Source organism: Drosophila melanogaster, chromosome 2L (genome assembly GCF_000001215.4).
Source record: "Drosophila melanogaster chromosome 2L".
Taxonomy (NCBI): domain Eukaryota; kingdom Metazoa; phylum Arthropoda; class Insecta; order Diptera; family Drosophilidae; genus Drosophila; species Drosophila melanogaster.
In genome coordinates, this window is record NT_033779.5 from 11001934 (window position 1) to 11020561 (window position 18628).

Genomic DNA, 18628 nt, shown 5'->3' on the forward strand with positions numbered 1-18628 from the left:
CCATTTTCGCACTGATTGCCCTAATTTGCTTAAGATAACGTTAATAAATATTATCTCCCGACTGCTTGCAATAAAATATAGTTCTCTGCCGAGCGTTTAAAAGTAGCTAGCTTTCATATAAACATATCAGTTGGCCCTAAAACATGAGCATGTGCATCAAAGGGTCTTTCGGTTTCCTTCTTATAGCTCTGATTCTCGAATGTGCCAATGCACAGACGTGTCCGTTGCCGTTTAGTCGAGTCGGAAACAAGTGCTACCACGTATCTTTGCAGGAGGTGCGTACAATACGTTGTACAAGGATTTTATTTAAACGCAAAAATATTATTTCAGGCCAACTGGCATGTTGCCGATCGAAGCTGTCGAAAACTTGGTGCCGAACTAATGGTGCTCGACAATCAAGAGGACAAACTCCTCACAACCACGTTCCTAAAGAGTATGGGGCTATCCTTCACCCAAAGCTGGCATCACTCCGTTTGGGCTGGCATCAATTGCTTGGGTAACCGGCGCACCTTTCTTCTCGCCAGGAACGGCGAAACTGTGCCGTACCTAAACTGGGTACCCCTGGAACCGAACAACGCTTCCCCCGAAGAGGATTGTGTTGGATTCGCCAATTACAATGGAGCCTTTGGGTATCACGATATAGAGTGCAAGGTTCAGTTTCCATATGTGTGCCAGAGGGAACCAGCAGAGGACTACCTCTGCCTTAAGCGGGATCTCTTCCTAAAGGTCCTTTTGTAGTGCTTTCAATCTCAAGTTATCATGAACTTATGAAACCTTGCAAATAAATAAATAAGATAAATAACACAATCTTACCAACGAATTTTCAACCAATCATCACTTTTTTAGTGGAGCATTGTGATAAAATCTGAATACATTATATTACAAAAGTTTAAAGACACTAAATTTCTTATTGAAAGTTTCGGCCGTTGGTTTTTTTTTATTAACATTTTAGGTTGAAACACATTCCAAAAGTCTAAGACTCTAGCTTCACAACGGTCGTCTTCTCGGACACGTACAGACCGTCAAGGAACTTACGGATATCCTTGTTCTTGACGGTCGTGGACTGCTGGATGAGGGCGGCAGATCCGGAGACAGACTCAATATCGTTTCCCTCCACGATAAGTTCGTCCTTCTGGGCAGTGGAGTTGACCACGGTGACGCCAGGAGCCATCTCCACACGACGGATGTACTTCTCACCCAAGAAGTTACGGATCTCAATGACCGTGTTGTTCTCGGAGGTGACACAGTTGATGGGGAAATGGGCGTACACAGCACGCATCTTGTACTGGAATCCAAACGTGACTCCTGGCGAGAGAGAAATTGCAATTAATTGTGTGGTACTTTGAATGCAAATGTCTTTAGGAACCTAATGCCGAATCTAATTTGCCAGCACACACTGAAAATATTTACTAACTACTATATAGCATTTTTAGGTAATTTGTAAAGAAAATTGATATCTATGAATGGAGTTTAGTAAATCGTCTTCCCAGATATTATTATTAAATTCTCGTGTGATTGGCAAATGAAAGGCCTGGCTGTGAAAGTGTTCCTGTTGTGTTTACCCTAGCTGTACGCACCCTTGATCATGTTCTCGATGTGACTGCAGACGGTGCGGACGGCGGCCAACTCCTTCTTGGTTCCGAACCACTTCTCCACCTTCAGGGTGCGCTTGTCGGGCATGTACATGTCCAGAGCCAAGTGCTTGAAGCTGCGCTTCAGGGTGCCGCGGGTGCCGGTGATGGTCACCACACGGGCCTTCACCGAGGCCTTGATATCCTTAGGGATCTTCACGCACTGGTTGGAATTAATGGTACGCATCTTGATGACACTGTCGGCAAAAACATTAATTATTAGTTTATCAAGGCTACAAGTGCTTGTCACAGAGCATTCCAAACATCGAATCGCAGAGTTCACATCGGGCTAACAAAACGTGCGCTGCCTATTGTTTTCCAATTTGTTTATGGATCATCCATCCCAGCGGAAATGGAAAAACGGCGGCTCTTCAGTGCCACACGCCAATTGCCGTTTCACTCGATTCGATGTTTTGGGGCGCTTTTTCACACAAAACTTACGCTCCGTTAGTCCCTCGTTTGTATGACACAAATTCTGGATGGACTCCTCGCTGCAAGGGGTGGTTTTAGAGATATTTTGGGTTAAAATTTCAATAAAAATATAACGCGGAACACACTACTCACCGGAAACGGGGAAAAGAAAAGAAGGGAAATTTAATGTGGCTGTGTGAGGCGCACAAAATGCGCTAAATTTTGAGCGCCATGTGCCGTTGGGGTGCTGTTAACGTTACGCATTGTGCTGTTAAGCGCTAGAGTTTCTGTGTTGAGTTACAGTAGTCTTTTTTTTTTTTTTTGAAAAGAAGGCTTAAATCAAGTCTATTTGGGAAAGCGGAAAGTGGATTTTAATCACAATTATAAAATCCATTGGCAAAGCTTCGAAATGCTGAATTCATTCAGTAGTTTGAGGTTTTACCGATTTTAGAGAATAACACACCTGTTGCGCTCAACTGAGTTATACTCTTCACATTCTAATATTTTTATATTCTCAAAAGTTTCCGGCATGGGAAGTGCTTTTTTTATTATACTTGTATTAGCACAGTTACTGTTTATATAAAATTATCAACGTTTTTTCAAAGTATTTAAGCCCACTGAATATGCCTACTAAAACCATTATTGTCTATTAATATACGCGTCCTTATCATATAATATATATTAGCAGTAAAAGAAATTATTATTAAAATATTAATTTCATGCACGTTTGCAAATGTTTCTTGTGACAGACGATTTCATAATACCCCGCTAAGGCGCCTGAAATTGTGAAATCCATTAATATTCAATCGAAATATACCAAAACAATACCGAGAATGTGAGGATATCTGGTAACACTTAGCAGAAGGCGGGAGCGTGGGTACATTGAGCATCAGTCGACCAAATCTTCAGATTAGTTTGTAGTTTCATCCCAAAACAGTGGTCTGACGGCATTTTAAGTTAGCATTGCACCCGAGTTAGCCCGCCTCATCACAGTTTTCAGCACGATGACTCTTCCGCAAGCACAGCTGGACTTTTTCACGACGGCGACCAGTATGCTGGAATGGCATTACAATCTGGAGAGAAATAAGCCGGGTCTGCTGGAAGTATGTATTGGATACGGATGTTTATCAGCTTCTCCTCCTTTAATGATACGTTCTTTGTAGCTGACCGGCGTTAGCCAGCATGGGCGGGCCACGATGAGCGGACTTAATGACTACGATTACCAGAGCCTGTCGTTTTTGAAATCGGATAGAACACATAACCTACAACAAATGCGAACGGTGACCAAGTCGGCTATTCCCAACGAGATTCTGGAGCACTTTAAGCGTACGTATCCTGGGCTTCATAGCCCATAGATCTATCCGTTCCAATCTTCGATCCTACCTGTTGTAGACATAAAATGCCACTGCACCATGGGCCTCTTTCCGGAAATCGGACGTGCCTGGCTGACTATCGATTCGGAAATCTACATCTGGACGTTCAATCAGACGAGGGATGTGGCGTACTACGATGGCCTCAGTCATCTGATCGTAAGCGTTGGCCTGGTGAAACCAAAACCCGGCGTCTTTGTGCAGGACGTCAAGTACCTCCTGGTTCTCACTACGCCCATTGAGGTCATTGTCCTGGGCGTGACATTCGGTGAGAGCTCGTACAACGAAATGCAGCTGATGAACCGGCCAGTTTTTGTGATTGGTACCGACAACGTGTCCATCAGCGTCATCAAAGGAACGGATGACGGCCGCATCTTTTTGGGCGGTCGCGATGGCTGCCTCTATGAAATTTACTATCAGGCCGAGTCCAGTTGGTTTGGCAAGCGATGCAAGAAAATAAATCTCTCCCAAGGACTGGTCTCCTATATGGTTCCCAGTTTTTTGAAGGTCTTTTCGGTAACTATTGTCTTTACTTCAAAAAATGTCCGTAACTATTTAGCGCGATTTGTTTGCAGGAAGTGGATCCAATCGAACACATTGAGATCGATAACAGTCGCAAGCTTCTCTATGTCCTTACGGAAAAAGGTGTCATTGAGGCTTGGGACATCAGTACGAGTTACACGACAGCTCGAAGACTAGGTCGGATTACCCAGAACGATATTACGAATCAAGCAGTTAGTCTGATCACGTAAGTGCTAGTTTCGCAAAGAATTTAACTGTAGTATGGTTAATTAATAACCATTATTTAAACTTTAGGACTGTGGACCCGTCCATTTTTAAAAGTGTGAAAGCCATCTGCCCTCTGAGCGCCGACGATGCCGACAAACTACATCTTGTGGCCGTTACTCAGTGTGGTGTGCGGCTCTTTTTCTCCACAACATCGCTAAATGTGAAGCAACAATTTGGTCCCGCGGTTCCTTGCAGTCCAGGTGAGAATACAGGATTCGGTCAGCCAGCAGTTCAGCCACCACTGTCTCCAAATGCTGAGGCTCCTAAGGGACTTTATCTGCTCCACGTGCGTCTACCACCCGGCTACACCCCAAATGCCACCACCAACAAACCAAAGCAGGTCCATGCCGCTCACTACACGGAGGGAACCATGTTGATGATCACAACGCAACAGCATGAACAGGATCTCCTCTGGTCGCTCAGCTCTGCCCCATCGGTTAACTTTACCTACCTGGTGGAGTCGACGGCTCTGGAGAGCCTGGATGGAGTTGTTTGGGGATTGGCTGAGGTACATGAACCGTCGACGCCACAACGAAAGTCACCCTTAAATAGTGCCCGACACGCCCGCAAAGTAGCCCTGCTCACCAACCAAGGCACACATATCATAGAGGTGCTTAAAATGGTGGACGTACTGCGTCAGATCCTTCTGTCGTGCAATGGCCCACACCACGAGGAGGTGAAGATGTTCTTCCAGTCGCAGAATCAGCGAGAGGCATGTGTCACGGCTCTGCTGCTGGCCACATCGGATACTTATCGTGGCAGTGACGTTGCTTTGTGGGCCGCCCAGGCGTTTATGCTGTACGGCGGAGAGCCATGCTATCAGCATCAAAAGTTCCTGAACGCCAGCAACCGCAATATGGCTAATCAAACTCTAGGCCCGAATACGACGAATGTAAGGGAGCGTCAATCCATGTTTATGTCCACGCCAATGCCGAATAGCGTGGCAAATAGTCCGGTTGGTTTTCCTGGATCGCAGTTCAATCAGCCCATAAGTCCAAGTGAGTTAAATAAGATCTTCCAGATTGCGAAATAGTAAACACAAATATGTATTTATCAGTTGGAAATATGCAGCCACCACAGGTGGCAGTTAGTAACGAGAATTCCCCAATCGTTTTCTCGGCCAAACACGACGGACTTTACATGTATGTCTCCCGCATGCTGCATTCTGTTTGGCAAATGCGCTGTGTAAATGAGCAATTTTGCTCTAATCTAAGTCAGAGTGAGTGTGCCCTCTTGCTATCCGATCTGCGTTCCCTGCGTAGCTTTCTGGAAGTGCACTCTGTGCACGATATTTCCTGTAAGTCGTGAACTTTTTATTGCAAGTTAAGGTACTTACTTATTAATTATACAATTGTTGCAGCGACTACTCGAGTGTCATTTGATAACCATTTGGATAGAACCAATTCATATAACACCATCATGATGGGCAACACTTTGCTGCCAATTCCTGAGCAACGCGTATTGTCCGAGCAGGCTCAAGTAGAGGAAACACGTTCGCTTTCCGCTCTCAACCTATTTGTCAGTAAGTAAAGTTGGGATATTAAATCATAAAGCTTGAACTTATCTACCGCCGTTTGCAGAACATGCATGTGAGGTTATATCGCTGTGGAACATCCTAAACTCGCATTCCTTCCAGCTGATATGCGTGCAACTCAGTCCGGAACATCAGAAGTTGTTGACATGCTCCACCTTCCGGGATCTTCTGATTACACGTTCAGAGGTCTGCGCATTCTTGATCATCTCGCTGATCAATCTGTATCTGAAGGACGCGGCGGGAGTGTCTGAAGTGTCCAAGAACTTACGTGAGAACTGCCCCAACCTATACAGGCATGAGGATGACGTGACCTACAAGGCCACCGAGTTGTTGATGAATGCAAAGAATTGCACTTCGGCAACCGAAAAGGAACATATGCTGCGAACCACCCTGCATATGTGCAAGGAAGCTGCTCCCACATTGCCACTGCATAGTATTTGCATGCAATTCATATCGGCTGACTTCTTTGAGGGAGTGATCGAGCTTTCGGCTGTTTGTGCCTCAAAAAGTGATCCAGAGGAGGTTGGTGTTCATTTCTATAACAATGGGGAACCCGCCGATGATCGCGAGGGTTACACTTGCTTTGCCACAAGGTAACTTCTTTAATAGTTTTTTTTTTTCTTGGAAAAACTAATTATTTCCACATCTTAGGATGGCCTACTACAAGGAAGTGCAACTTATGCTGGACCATATCTACCAGAGAGTATGCAACAAGACGCACGTTCAGGATAAGTCTATAAATCCACTTAAAGGTACGGCTAAAGCGTCCGATGCAAAAAACGGTGCTACGCAAACGATTCCAAAAATAGTGGCCCATACCCTAAAGGTGAAAGACCCGCTCATTCATATAACGCTCTACGAATGGCTGCTGGCCCACGACATGCTCAAAGAGCTTTTAGACGTGGTTGAGCCGTCATTAGGAGAGTTCTTGCGGCGCAGTGTGTCGCAAAATGTAGATAATGTCGTTCTTATCGATTTGCTGTGGAAGTACTACGAAAAGAATAGCCATCATTCCCAGGCAGCCCATATATTGGACAATTTGGCTATGACACGCAGTGAAAACATTAATCTGGAGCAGCGCATTGAGTACTTGGTGCGTGCTGTTATGTGTATGCGAAATGGTAACGTTGGCTCTTCATTAAGCAATGGAATATTCCTGAAAGAGCTAGAGGATAAGGTACGTTATAAGATCTCTGGAAAGATGTGGTGACCTATATTTAATAACATAATTTAAAAATTCAGCTGGACATCGCACGAGTTCAAAAATCAGTGCTTGCCGCGATGACAGAGTTGGCTAGCGATAAGCTGGAGGCAGCTACGGCTGTTAAGGAACTAAACTATGCGTTGTACGACATAACTCAGCTATACCAGCACTTTGCGGAGCCCTTCGACCTTTGGGAGTGCCAATTGTCCATACTCAACTGCTCGCATCACAACGACCCCCTACTGATCGAGTCCGTTTGGGGCCAGATTATCAACAGCGTTGTGGATAAGCCGGGCACAACTAGTGAGCGCTGCAATAGGTTATTCACGAAAATCGAAATCTTGGTAAGGGAGTATGGCGAGTCTGGAGTTTGCTTTCCCTTTGCCTTTCTCATAAGGGAACTGGAAGTTAAAGCCTGCCAACTGCGATTTCCCGAGGGCATAGTGCCGGAAAAACTGGTGAGTATGAATTTGGACATTGAACTGCTCCTGGAATACTATTCGAGGTACGTATTGAAGGGTTTTCGCAGAGATAAAATTGTTTAAAGGCTAAACTTTTAAAAACTTTCAGAATGATTTCAATGAACGAACGAGTGTGGGCCAACGAGGGTAATGAGTGGCATTTAATACAATCCGTCATACGAGTGGTCTCGCTTCTGGCAGACAACGCACAATCTATTTGGTACCGGTCAAAGTAAGTGCAAAAGTAAAATGCTAGCCGATACGATTTACTTACATTCACATTTAACTTGCAGACGACGAATTGTTGGCAAGGCTCAAGACATAGTGGCCGGCTGCCTGAATATTTGCTACCAAAAGCCCGACACTAATCGTCTTCAACATTCACTCAAGGAACTTCAGAGTCAGCTGCAGCGGTTGTTGATTTAAAGCCGTCGGCCTGCGTTATTTTAATTAAATTTTTGAAAGTGCTGGACTAGACGTTAAGTTTGACTGAGATATATATTGTATTTGTATTAAACATGTTAAATAAATTGATTTCCCCACAGATCGTTGTTCGGATTCCGAGATGGCATGTAACTCATGAGGTGTCCATCATTTTTAGATGAGCTTCCGTCAGAATGCACTTCGTCATGTGACAGGAGCAAGGCACTGGATGCTCCTCTGTGTTGGGGTCTAGCAAATCCACCTCCAGATTGTATTTACGCATATCGGCAGCACTGCGCTTCATTGTGATTTGAAATGCAATGGGTGACTTCTCCTCCAGATTTTCGCAGGATTCCTCGGGCAGGACGACTACACACTGCTTCCAATGCGTTGGCGGGGATAGCGGCGATGTGCTTAGAACAAAATCTTCGCCAGGAAACTGTACATCGAACCAAATGCAGAAGCCCTGGTGATTGCCCGCCTTCTGGGCTGTTATTACCTCCTTGAACTGAATGCTGTCCAAATCGCTGGCTTCCACATCCAGCAGATTCATCCAGTGAAAGACGACGCCCTCGTGCAGAAGATCTTGCGGATTCAGCTGTGTAATCTCCGGTCGGGATGACTTTTGGGTTCTGAGTTTTCTGGCAAACGTGTCCATTTTGATGCCGTCCACGTTGTGCCAATCATCGAAGAGCGATGGTACCGAGCAGGGTGCCACGAAAATTGTGCACTCGCTGGGGAACAGGAGTCCACCCTCCTTGAGGAACTTGTCCCGGGCCAGGAGAACCGAGTCCAACATGCCCTCGTGCAGCAGGTAGAAGCCCATCCACTCGGACACAATGATGTCCACCTTTTCCGCCTCGGCAGGCAGTACGAATTCCTCAACACGCGACTGGATCACCTTCACCACGTTCGTCAGGCCGTTATCCTCAATCAAATCCAGCGCAACTTTGGTGGCCACATTGGATGCTTCTACGGCGTAGACCAAACGGGCTCCTGCTTTCGCACAAAAGGCGGACAGAATCCCTGTGCCGGCACCAACATCCATTACGATCTTGTCCTTGAACAGATCCTTATTCCCCAATATCGCATTGTAGTAGGCTTCTTGCCGAGGACGATCCTTCAGCATGAGCTCGTGGATCTGTAGTTTGGTCACTATGAGTACAGTTTCACAAGAAGATCTATAATCTTATTTACCTCCAAGTTTTCATACTCATCGAAATAAGTGTTCGCCATGATTTAAAGTTGCAGTTATCAACACATTAACATTAACGCATCAAGTGAATTTTTCAAAACAACGTGCTAAATAGAGGTGTGTTAATCAACTACAATAGTATCGATATATCGATAGGGTTGCTTATCAGGGTTGGTTGTGATTGGTCGTTTTACTTAATAAAATCAATTTGATTTATTTATTAATGCCTAAATTATTGTTTTATTTATTATTTGTTTAATTAAACTCAAGGCATAGTTGTATATATGTTTTTTAGAAATGCAAAGCTGACTTAAGATTTTTTGGTAGATTTTCGGCGATTTGTACTTTTGGTATCTTGCAACACTGGAAGTCCGCCAATTTTCCGACGCTGTGTTAAACCGCGTTATTTTCAGACCAGAATTCTGCAAGTAAGCTGAAAAAAGTCTCTGTACTTTCGAAGCATTCCTGTAATAACTCAATTTGCTCCAAATGCCATCAACCGATTTCGCCGACATTCCAGCTGCCAAGAAGATGAAGATCGACACGTGCGTCCTGCGATTCGCCAAACTCACCGAGAATGCTTTGGAGCCGGTGAGGGGATCCGCCAAAGCGGCGGGAGTTGACCTGCGCAGCGCCTACGACGTTGTGGTGCCGGCACGCGGAAAGGCCATTGTCAAGACCGATCTGCAAGTGCAGGTTCCGGAGGGCTCCTACGGACGCGTAGCCCCACGATCCGGGCTGGCGGTGAAGAACTTCATTGATGTGGGCGCCGGTGTGGTGGACGAGGATTATCGCGGCAATCTCGGCGTCGTCCTGTTCAATCACTCAGATGTTGATTTCGAGGTGAAGCATGGCGACCGCATCGCCCAGTTCATTTGCGAGCGTATCTTCTATCCGCAACTGGTGATGGTGGACAAACTGGAGGACACCGAGCGCGGCGAGGCAGGATTCGGTTCCACCGGAGTCAAGGATCTGCCGGCAGCCAAGGCGCAGAACGGCAACGGAGAAAAGGCTGCCGAACCGGAGGGAGCTGCTCCGGCTCCTGTTGCTACGTAAACGAGGAACTATTGCCGCATTCTTAATCCCTTCATGGTCACTATCAAAGAGTTTCATTCTGTATCCTTAAGTGAAATATGTTAATGTATTGGTATATTTTTATCTATTAAAACCGCAAATCTACGAAGAAATGTTTCCCATAGTGTCATTAGATTGACTGGTGGATGGTGGATCACTAGATTTCCTGGATATGCATTGCATACTTTTGGCATGTTATTTCTAAAAGGCTTTTATTTTTCTTTATTTAAAAAATTTGTGTTAGGTTTTTCAGGCAGCTTAAACAATTATTCCTCACTTATGAGGTAACTGGTAAATAACTTATATCCTTTGAATACTTTTTTATGCACGCAATTTCTGAGCTAAATATTTATATCGATTTTCATCAAGCCAACCAATTTTAACTAAATGTCTTTACTAAGGACCTTTTACTAAAATGTATCAGGAGTAATGTTATCGAAACATACATAAATTATTTACAATTCATTTCCATATTTAGGCAATGAATGGGATGTGTCTTCATTTTGGCTTTTTCAAAAAATTGCACTGACCATCCATCCAGAATTATGGATCTAGTTTAAGGTTAATATACATACATATGTACAGCTGTAACTTGTATTGCATATTTAAGTAGGCATGAAGGGCCGCGAAAGGTTAACGCTTGGTGCTAACTATATTCTAGTAACTAGAAGTACTTACTTCCAACGGAGTATGTATACAAACCGCTTTAGATCTTCATAAAAAAGGAGTTTGCTGAACAGAAGTCGAGCAATTATGTTTCTGCAAGAGGAAGCCGACTTGGCTTTATGGGTTTTCAAGTGGCTAGGGATACTTGAACCAACCGGACAGGCGCAGTGAGTTATGACCGAGTAATGAGAGCCAAGAAGCGCCAACCGGCGATGGCCCACAATATCAGTTTGCGTGTCTCAAGTGCATTGCTGCACAATTTACGCGGCCGATTTTAATAAATTCAATGACTCCAATTTGTAATTAGACGCTGGAAGGTGCGCTGCGTGCTTTTAATTGTTTTGCAGCCATCCTTGGTTGCCTTTTGGCGCAACGGTTCCGCTTGACCCGCGACGCATCGAGCGCTCCGGAGGTCAGCCGCGTGCCCATAACGCCCCAGTTGGAGGCATTCGCCGCCCACCGATCTGCACTGTGCAACATTCAACCAACTTGCAGTGAGAGTTGCGTTTGGGTTTGTATGATAACTGGTATAATTTATTTGCTTCAGCTTGTGAAAAATAGCTATAGTTCATTAAATGTATAAAATAAATCAAGTTCATTCTCATCATGCCTATTTTGTAGAAATATGCTTCTGTTTCTTTAAGTTCATCATTGCATACGGCCTAGGTGTTAGAACATGTTTTTCTGTCTCTCTTTCTAAATGACTTACAACTAATTAAATAAACAATATGTACAATGGGAGCTATAAACTACGTTTTCTATTTGCTTGTTTCGTGTGGTTTCTTGTAATTTTTTTTTTTAACTCGTGTATAGTGTTGTGTATGTGTGTTGGTTTCAAGTCTTGGAGCTCTTAAAAGGATGCATAGTTCTAAAAGTTGAATTTTGAATTCCTCTGTGCATGGCCGCAGATAAAGTAAATATAAATTAATAAAATTTGAACAAAGCAATGGGGGCGGGTCCAACAAGTCTGCCGTATCGTAGGATATATATATTAAAATAAATAGCCTTTTACTTCGATTTGCAAAACAATAAAATTGAATTTTTAAGTTTGCTTCACATATTTCGGAATTCTATTAAATATACATTTACTGACTAGCAGTTAAAAACGAAAAAAGTCATAGAAATAAATAAAATGAATGCAAATTTGCGCTTTGCACTTAAGTACGTAAACGAAAACTCTCTCATTAAATTGACTAATAAATTGATTAATGTTATACAATTATGATTTGTGTGTTCGTGTGTGTGTGTGTTTGCAAATGGAAGACTTTGCGATTATTGTTGTTTCTCACTTAAAGTTTACAACTTTAGCTAGCCATTAAATTACAAATTTATCGTTTAATTTATACAATAGGTATTTCTCTCCCAATCCGAGGCGCCTGTCTGCCTGTCTATTTTTTATTCTCTTATTCCTTTCTTAATTGTGTTGAAAGCTCATTTGGTTCAGCATTTTAGCAGGTGAAATGCAATTTAGTTAGCATAAATACGTATGTGGACAGGATCGCTGCTAACTAGCTGGCGTCCTGCAGTCCGCTGCACGGCAACACTGGCAGCAACATGTTGCTGCTGGGCGAGCTGGCTGTTGCCGCCGGCGGAGCTGCAACATCGCTGCCCTGGTTGCTGCTGCTGCCGCTGCTGCTACCGTTGCTGCCGCCATTGAAGATCTCCGACTTGATGCTGCAACTAGTTGTGGCCGATGTTGCTCCCGCTCCCGCTACCGCTCCCGTAACCGTTCCTGCTCCTGCTGTTGCTCCCGTTGCTGCTGCTGCCCCACCCGTTTGCAGTGCCAGCATTTGTTGCGCCTGCGCAACGCATGCAACACACGGACACGGCCCGCCCAATTTCTTCGCCAATATGGAGCGCAGCTTGAGAGCCGGCCCCAGCTTCATGCCCAGCGAGTTAACCAGGTGATCCTCGGTTAAGAGCGGCAGGCCAGTGCCATCGATGGACTGATCACGAAACGACTGCAACGAGAAGAGAGCCAAAGAGAAGAATTAGTGGGGTGTCTACGGAAGAGTCGGTAGATTTATGGTGGCCATGGCCACTTGCACAGTGGTTAGTGGTTGGAAAAATAGACTGTATCATTTAATTCCCTTTTTAAATATACTTCTAAAATCTTTACATTGTTTAAAATACTAAAATAAATTAATCAGTACATCATCTGAATATCAGATATTGGCTATCATACGATTAGTCATGTACTTATACTTATGTATGCATATTTATCAAAATAACTTTGTTATTTTTGTTATTTTGATCCACTGTGCTATCCACGATAAGTCGTGGGCACAGGGCATCCTGTATTGCATTCTGTATTCTTTATGAGTGTGTGTGTGTCTGTGAACTTGTGATTAATGCGCGGCTTTTAAAATTGTTAATGAAAAACGATTTTAGCCAAAGCTGCCTGACTTGGCTGCCGCACTCGCTGCAGTAGCATTTTCATATTTGCAACGCACGATCGATCGAAAGTGGGCTGAGAGTGGGCACCTCATTTTCCTCCCACTCTCCTCATTCTCCTTTTCCTTCGCCGAGCTGATATCCACTGCCACGCCCCCTGCTGCTGCTGCTGCTGCTGCTGCTGGTGGTGCTGCTGCAAACTCCCCTTTGGGCAAAACGAAGCTCGCGCCACATGAGATTTCTATTATAGATTGGCCCTGATTGAATTCCACGTAGCTCTCTTCAACAGGGGGCCAACCTGTTTCCGCAGCAGCTGCTGCTGTTGCTTCAGCTGCTGCACTGCAGCAACATGGACTAACAACTGCCACTGTTTTTTCAGTTCCCCAGCATATGCCCCCCTTGTTGCGGCACTGCTTTGGACACGCCTTTATCGGACTGCCCCTTTTTAATGGGCAAGAGCAGCCACGGCCACAGTCAAATCGATTCGATTCCGGGCAACGGCGGTCATCTCTATATATAAGGGACGGTCGGACAGCCCGGGCAGCTCAGCGTTGCAGCGATGTGGCGGATGCGGATGCGGCTACTCACTGGCTACCTGGTCCTGCTGGCCCTCGGCCAACTGCCGGAGCATGGCGCTCTGGGCCAGAAGTACTACATGAACTTTGCCTTCAACAACAATAATCCGGATGGCGAAGGAGGCACCGGCGTCGATGGTGGCGGTGGTGGTGCTGGTGGTGGTGCCGCTGGTCCCGGCGGTGGAACCGGGGATTCGCCTCATTCACAAGAAGGTGACGGTAGTGCTGCGACGGATAACCCCAATGACGACCACGCTACATCTGCTGATAATAGTTTGGCTACCGATGGCGATGCCATTGGTAAGAAGGAAAGCGGCGGTGGTAGCGATGGCAAGAGCGACTCCAAAGACTCGAGCGGAGGCAATGATGCCACGCCAGCGAATGGTCATGACGATGACAACGATGACAGCGACAGCAAGGATGCCAAGGATCGACAAGATAAGGAAGAGGAGGCCGGACAGGAGGGGAAGCGCACCGATCACAGCCATCACAGTAGCTACGAGATCAGCATCGACGACAGCTTTGGCGGGCGGTACGTGCGGTCCATTTACGAGAGCAGCGAGAGCCACGGACATTCCGGCAGCAATGCCGGCTCCAATCAGCGGGACAATGGAGCCCGTGAGAGCAGTCAGGAGAACCAGGATGCCAAGGAAGTGGCCAGCGAAGCGCCTGCTCAACGGGCAGGCAACGTGCCAGATGGACCCGAAACTGGAGCCAAGGAAGATGACTACGAGGAGATGTAACACAACCGGGAGATCTGACCGTAAGTGTCTTGGTCGTGAGAAAAAACGATCTGCCCTAACTTTGTCCTTGCCCTTACTTTTGGCAGACAGGTTCGCTCGAGGGACTTTGGAAGAACGCAGACACTTCAATTGATTTTATCATTAAAATGCCAATAAAATTTTAATACCAAGACTGCTTTTTTTAATGAGTAGCAAGTGGAGGGATTAAGTTAAGGGATTAAATAGAACCATATTGAATCAAATGCAAACGTACTTTCATATCGATTGCATTAATAGAAAGCTTGTAAGGCCAAGTCGAATGGGTTATTATATTATATTATTATTATTATTATTATTATTATTATTATTATTATTATTATTATTATTATTATTATTATTATATTAAAGACAGTTCTGGTCAACCGAATTCAAAATCTGAGGATCTGTATACAACACAGGATCACAGGATCCGTTCAGATTATGATTGAATATGTCAATTTTTTATAAAAAATCGGAGTTTTCTTGTAGGTATTTCATTTATTATTATAAATCATAGAATTTAAAATGCTTCTACTTAAATTACATACTATTTTTTTTTTAACTGTGACATCAATTAAAGGTGCCACCGGCAAAGTATCCAAGTCGAATCTAATGGCAATCAGGCAAATCAGTCATCACATTAAAAATAAGTATCTTCATCACTTTTAACAAGATTAGTCACGAGTCAACAGAGCGAGGGCATATAGGGAACCCAGTTACCATATAGGAACCGTCACTTCGGTTCCGGTGATGCTGAAGAACGTAACCATGCTGACCTCCTGCCTGTGGACAACTCTGCCGTGGATTGTCCTGGGCCAGACGTACTACATGAGCTTTATTTTCAACAACTATGGACCATCTAGAATAAGTGCGCCACAACTTGGATTCAATGGTACAGCAAGAGAGCCCGTTGAGGGGGACAATGTGAAGATCAGCTCGGTAGAACATTCAGACGAGGGAGATACTCTGGAGGTCAGCTCATTGGAGCATTCACTGGAGTCCAAACATAACTCTAAAAAGGACAAGATAATGGAAACACTTGAGTTGAGTTCAGAGCATCACTCGCGGGAGAAGAGCGAAACTAAGAAACCAAGCGTGGAAGATAAGGACTTAAGTGATTCGGCTGAGACGATGACGTGGTCTACTACTAAACAGATCAAATCCACAACAATGAAAAAAACAAAGGCCACAACATATGAAACACCTGAAATGCCCAATGAAATCACCACAGAATCCACGATGGCCACTGCTATTGACAAAGAAAAGACAACTGTAGAAATTTACACGGAAAGCCCCAAGGAGAAGTTTACAGATCTACCAGGAATCGGAAAAGAACCATCAGATTCAAACACTCAAAGTTTTTCCTCAAGATCTTGGGAGCCAGTAACACCACACCCATCCGCATTCTTCGATTACCCAGAGGCCACATGTAGCGAGGATATGGATCTACATGAGGTATTTGGCATTAGGCTCGAACGAGATAGGGGTTTGCCCACCAAGATCTTGTGCACATTCAAAAACAAATGGGGAGGTCCTTGGTTGCTAATGACGCGGATAGAGCTACCAGTTCGTGTTCACATGCGTCACTGGTTCTTGGGCTATCTAACTGCGGACTACAAGGACATGAATATCAATTTTTTGGCACTGGCTCATATCATGAACTCCATGCGCACTGCCATGTTGATCCTTGGCCAGGATAAGGACAACAAGTTGGTCTATAATCTGTACGATGATGTGGTCATATCGGCCTTCAATGATCTCTTCATGATGCGAAAAGCCGAATTGGTGGAGGCCAACACGACGGAATTGCTTTTTGTATCCGTCGGCAAGGTATTGAGTTCGTATGCGGGTCGCAATCGATCGTGTCCTTTGCAGGTCCTTGGCAGCTGGTGGGGTCACCATTCGGTGCAGGATATGTACCAGGGATTCTTTTGGTGAGGATTCGAAGATCTTGATCTTTACTTACAACAAATAATTAATTCAAGTAAATCATATTTTTCAGTATTTTCCCCAAGGATCGCATCATATCCAAGCCCGGCTATGTGGCAATTTTTATAAAACCCAGTCTTTTCCCCGCGAATAACACAGCTCTTTACGATCATCCCATATCGACACGACGTCCCTGGTCGAACAACAATTATAATACTAAAATTTTAAATGAAACAGAGAAAAATTCGAAGGCATATAAAAAAGAACAAAAATTGGAATGGGAACGCAACAAGATGGCTGTGCAAAAGGAGCTGGATCGTCGAGCCAGGATCTTTGAAGCTATAGACAGACTGAGGATTGAGGAGGCACAGCGGCACAGGGGAAGGTAGCGTAAGTAGGGGTTTTTGGATATAGGGTCATAAGCCAGGAAGGGGTCATCTCCATTACTCAAGAGAGCGAATATATAAATTAATGTTTAAGTTATACTCATTAGATTAAGCTTATAAATACAAGACTAAGTTGTGTGTTTGTTTGCGTTTTACTTTAGTTTTTGTCTATCTATCTATTACTATAACTCTTAGTTATCACATCTTGCAGGTGACAGTGCATATTCTAACTTTAATAAGCTTGTCTAACTTTCCTCTCAAATTAAGTATTCATTTCTATCCGTATCCGTATTCCCACAAAGCGTTGGTCAAAAGGTAGAGAAGAAATCTAAACGAGCTAAAAAACGAGGCAAAGACCAAGAGCCAACCGGAAATTGGTGGCTTTTACTCCAATGGGCAGCTCTTAGACTCTGTCATAATTTTGCTCGGACAACGTATAGCAACATACAAAAAAAAAATATATATGAGGGGAATCGGGAGGAGCAGAGGCTTTGATTTGGGTGGCTCTGTGGTCATGGTTATGGTTAGCCAAGTGCATTCTAAATTCTGTGCCAATAATTGACAGAGCCAACAATAGCAGCAACAACAAGTTGGCATTAACTAGAGCCCAGGAAATGGCCAGAAAGCCAGCAACAAAAAAAAAAAAAAGAGCACAACTTGGCCATAACAATACGGGCCAAAAACAGATTTGAATTGTGGGTCTCTCAGGCTCTCGGCTCTTGACTTTGAACTCCTTGGCAGAAACAAAAAAAGCAGCAAAAACTAAGGGGCCGAGGCCATCTGTAGATCCATACACGCAATGTAATTGGACTCCAGGTCTCCAGGTCTCCATTCGGTTGAAGGCAATTTAAGACAACACAGGCCAGAAGGAAAATGGGCGGAAAATATGGAAATATGCAAATCATTTGGTTGCATCAAACAAAAGACTTTGCTAGCGTTAGAAGACCTAGTTTAGTCTCATATTTTTTGCTGGCCAAAACACCAAGCGGTAATATAAATGAATGCAAAAACAGAACTCTGAACTTTAATAGCTTTCGCAGCTCGTATCTATTTGACAGACACAAAAGATTCAAACAAATTGATTGAATATTTACATACATAAGTCCAAGAATTGGCAAATATTTGCCATGAAATCAAAGAGTTCACTTGAGATACGCATCTTACGACTCCACCCAAAACCGAATACCCAAAATCCAAATCAAAATCAAATTCTTGGTCTTTTCAATCTAATTAAACTTTATAGTTCAAGTTCGGCTTTTTGTGTCTGACTGTGGTTTTTTTCTGTCTCGGAAGCGTTGGTGACCCAAGTTGACCATGGACAGATGTTTAGATATCAATGAACGTCCAAGATCAATTTGCATATGTAGTCGAATGATTCGTCAAAAGTTCGCTTCGTTTTGATTTTAAAGTCAAGCCAAAGAACTCGTAAATATTTTCTCGTTTTAGAACGACTTTAGCTTTGGCTCGGCCCCTTCTTTCTTTAATAGAGCTATAAAGTTCAGGCCCAATAAAGTTATTTTGTTGCGCAATATTTACATAGAATTCAAGTGGGTTTCAATCATAAAGTAGGCACATAAAATTGGTTCTTGTTTTGTTTAAAATATACGGATAGAAAAGAGATAACAAATATATGTAAGTTATGCTAGAGAAGGACAATTGGATGCGTGTGATGATCGAGATTTGGCTTATAAAGAATGATGTTGATGTTAAGGAGTTTAAGATCTAACATGAGCAAAAACTATTGACGGAAATGAGGAAATCAATTAATATTAATAGTACTAATTGAGTAGTGATACGATTTCCTAGTCTTAACAATATTCCAGTC

General features: G+C 43.9%; 8 protein-coding genes and 1 non-coding gene across 18 annotated transcripts in view; 5 read left to right on the top strand and 4 right to left on the bottom strand.

The window, feature by feature from the left end:
- The first annotated feature begins 138 nt into the window (after window positions 1-138).
- Window positions 139-805, top strand: lectin-33A. The gene is made up of 2 exons (NM_001103675.2): window positions 139-275; window positions 331-805. The coding sequence occupies exons 1-2, from the start codon at window positions 150-152 to the stop codon at window positions 736-738; spliced, it is 534 nt and encodes a 177-aa protein (NP_001097145.1). The 5' UTR covers window positions 139-149; the 3' UTR covers window positions 739-805.
- A 19-nt stretch (window positions 806-824) lies between these two features.
- Window positions 825-2256, bottom strand: RpL9 (Ribosomal protein L9). 3 transcript variants are annotated; one of them, NM_001298897.1, is made up of 4 exons: window positions 2196-2220; window positions 2073-2122; window positions 1578-1828; window positions 825-1305 (listed from the first exon to the last, which is right to left on the bottom strand). In NM_001298897.1, the coding sequence occupies exons 3-4, from the start codon at window positions 1816-1818 to the stop codon at window positions 974-976; spliced, it is 573 nt and encodes a 190-aa protein (NP_001285826.1). In that variant the 5' UTR covers window positions 1819-1828; window positions 2073-2122; window positions 2196-2220; the 3' UTR covers window positions 825-973. The 3 variants fall into 3 exon arrangements, with proteins under 3 accessions (NP_001285826.1, NP_477161.1, NP_723644.1); NM_057813.4 differs by having other exon boundaries at window positions 907-1305; window positions 2196-2256; NM_164955.2 differs by having other exon boundaries at window positions 907-1305; window positions 2073-2220.
- Window positions 2257-2886: 630 nt separating this feature from the next.
- Window positions 2887-8988, top strand: Nup154 (Nucleoporin 154kD). Of its 3 annotated transcripts, NM_057940.4 has the most exons (13): window positions 2887-3145; window positions 3206-3368; window positions 3435-3928; window positions 3988-4160; window positions 4229-5199; window positions 5259-5498; window positions 5562-5723; window positions 5782-6328; window positions 6387-6912; window positions 6978-7444; window positions 7510-7632; window positions 7694-7878; window positions 7946-8247. In NM_057940.4, the coding sequence occupies exons 1-12, from the start codon at window positions 3047-3049 to the stop codon at window positions 7824-7826; spliced, it is 4098 nt and encodes a 1365-aa protein (NP_477288.3). In that variant the 5' UTR covers window positions 2887-3046; the 3' UTR covers window positions 7827-7878; window positions 7946-8247. The 3 variants fall into 3 exon arrangements, with proteins under 3 accessions (NP_477288.3, NP_001285827.1, NP_477287.1); NM_001298898.1 differs by having other exon boundaries at window positions 7694-8988; NM_057939.4 differs by lacking the exon at window positions 7946-8247 and having other exon boundaries at window positions 7694-7939.
- Art8 (Arginine methyltransferase 8) lies at window positions 7888-9153 on the bottom strand. The gene is made up of 2 exons (NM_135634.2): window positions 9021-9153; window positions 7888-8964 (listed from the first exon to the last, which is right to left on the bottom strand). The coding sequence occupies exons 1-2, from the start codon at window positions 9057-9059 to the stop codon at window positions 7978-7980; spliced, it is 1026 nt and encodes a 341-aa protein (NP_609478.1). The 5' UTR covers window positions 9060-9153; the 3' UTR covers window positions 7888-7977.
- Window positions 9154-9228: 75 nt separating this feature from the next.
- asRNA:CR45778 (antisense RNA:CR45778) lies at window positions 9229-10202 on the bottom strand. Its single transcript, NR_133078.1, has one exon.
- On the top strand, window positions 9379-10202 carry dUTPase (Deoxyuridine triphosphatase). Of its 4 annotated transcripts, none has more exons than NM_001273441.2 (2): window positions 9379-9485; window positions 9539-10202. In NM_001273441.2, exon 2 carries the CDS (start codon window positions 9550-9552, stop codon window positions 10072-10074), a length of 525 nt encoding a protein of 174 aa, NP_001260370.1. In that variant the 5' UTR covers window positions 9379-9485; window positions 9539-9549; the 3' UTR covers window positions 10075-10202.
- Window positions 10203-11272: 1070 nt separating this feature from the next.
- The window catches only part of Samuel (SAM-motif ubiquitously expressed punctatedly localized protein), a 53793-nt gene continuing 46437 nt past the window's right edge, over window positions 11273-18628 (bottom strand). For both annotated transcript variants that reach the window (NM_080362.4, NM_001273443.3), the window contains exon 7: window positions 11273-12719. In NM_080362.4, coding sequence (NP_525101.2) covers window positions 12267-12719 — 453 coding nt within the window. In that variant the 3' untranslated portion in view covers window positions 11273-12266. The remainder of the gene's footprint in view (window positions 12720-18628) is intronic.
- Window positions 13687-14638, top strand: Acp32CD (Accessory gland protein 32CD). Of its 2 annotated transcripts, none has more exons than NM_057980.5 (2): window positions 13687-14490; window positions 14557-14638. In NM_057980.5, exon 1 carries the CDS (start codon window positions 13712-13714, stop codon window positions 14468-14470), a length of 759 nt encoding a protein of 252 aa, NP_477328.2. In that variant the 5' UTR covers window positions 13687-13711; the 3' UTR covers window positions 14471-14490; window positions 14557-14638. The 2 variants fall into 2 exon arrangements, with proteins under 2 accessions (NP_477328.2, NP_001285829.1); NM_001298900.1 differs by having other exon boundaries at window positions 14561-14638.
- Window positions 15062-16845, top strand: CG14913 (uncharacterized protein). The gene is made up of 2 exons (NM_001103676.3): window positions 15062-16422; window positions 16491-16845. The coding sequence occupies exons 1-2, from the start codon at window positions 15239-15241 to the stop codon at window positions 16804-16806; spliced, it is 1500 nt and encodes a 499-aa protein (NP_001097146.1). The 5' UTR covers window positions 15062-15238; the 3' UTR covers window positions 16807-16845.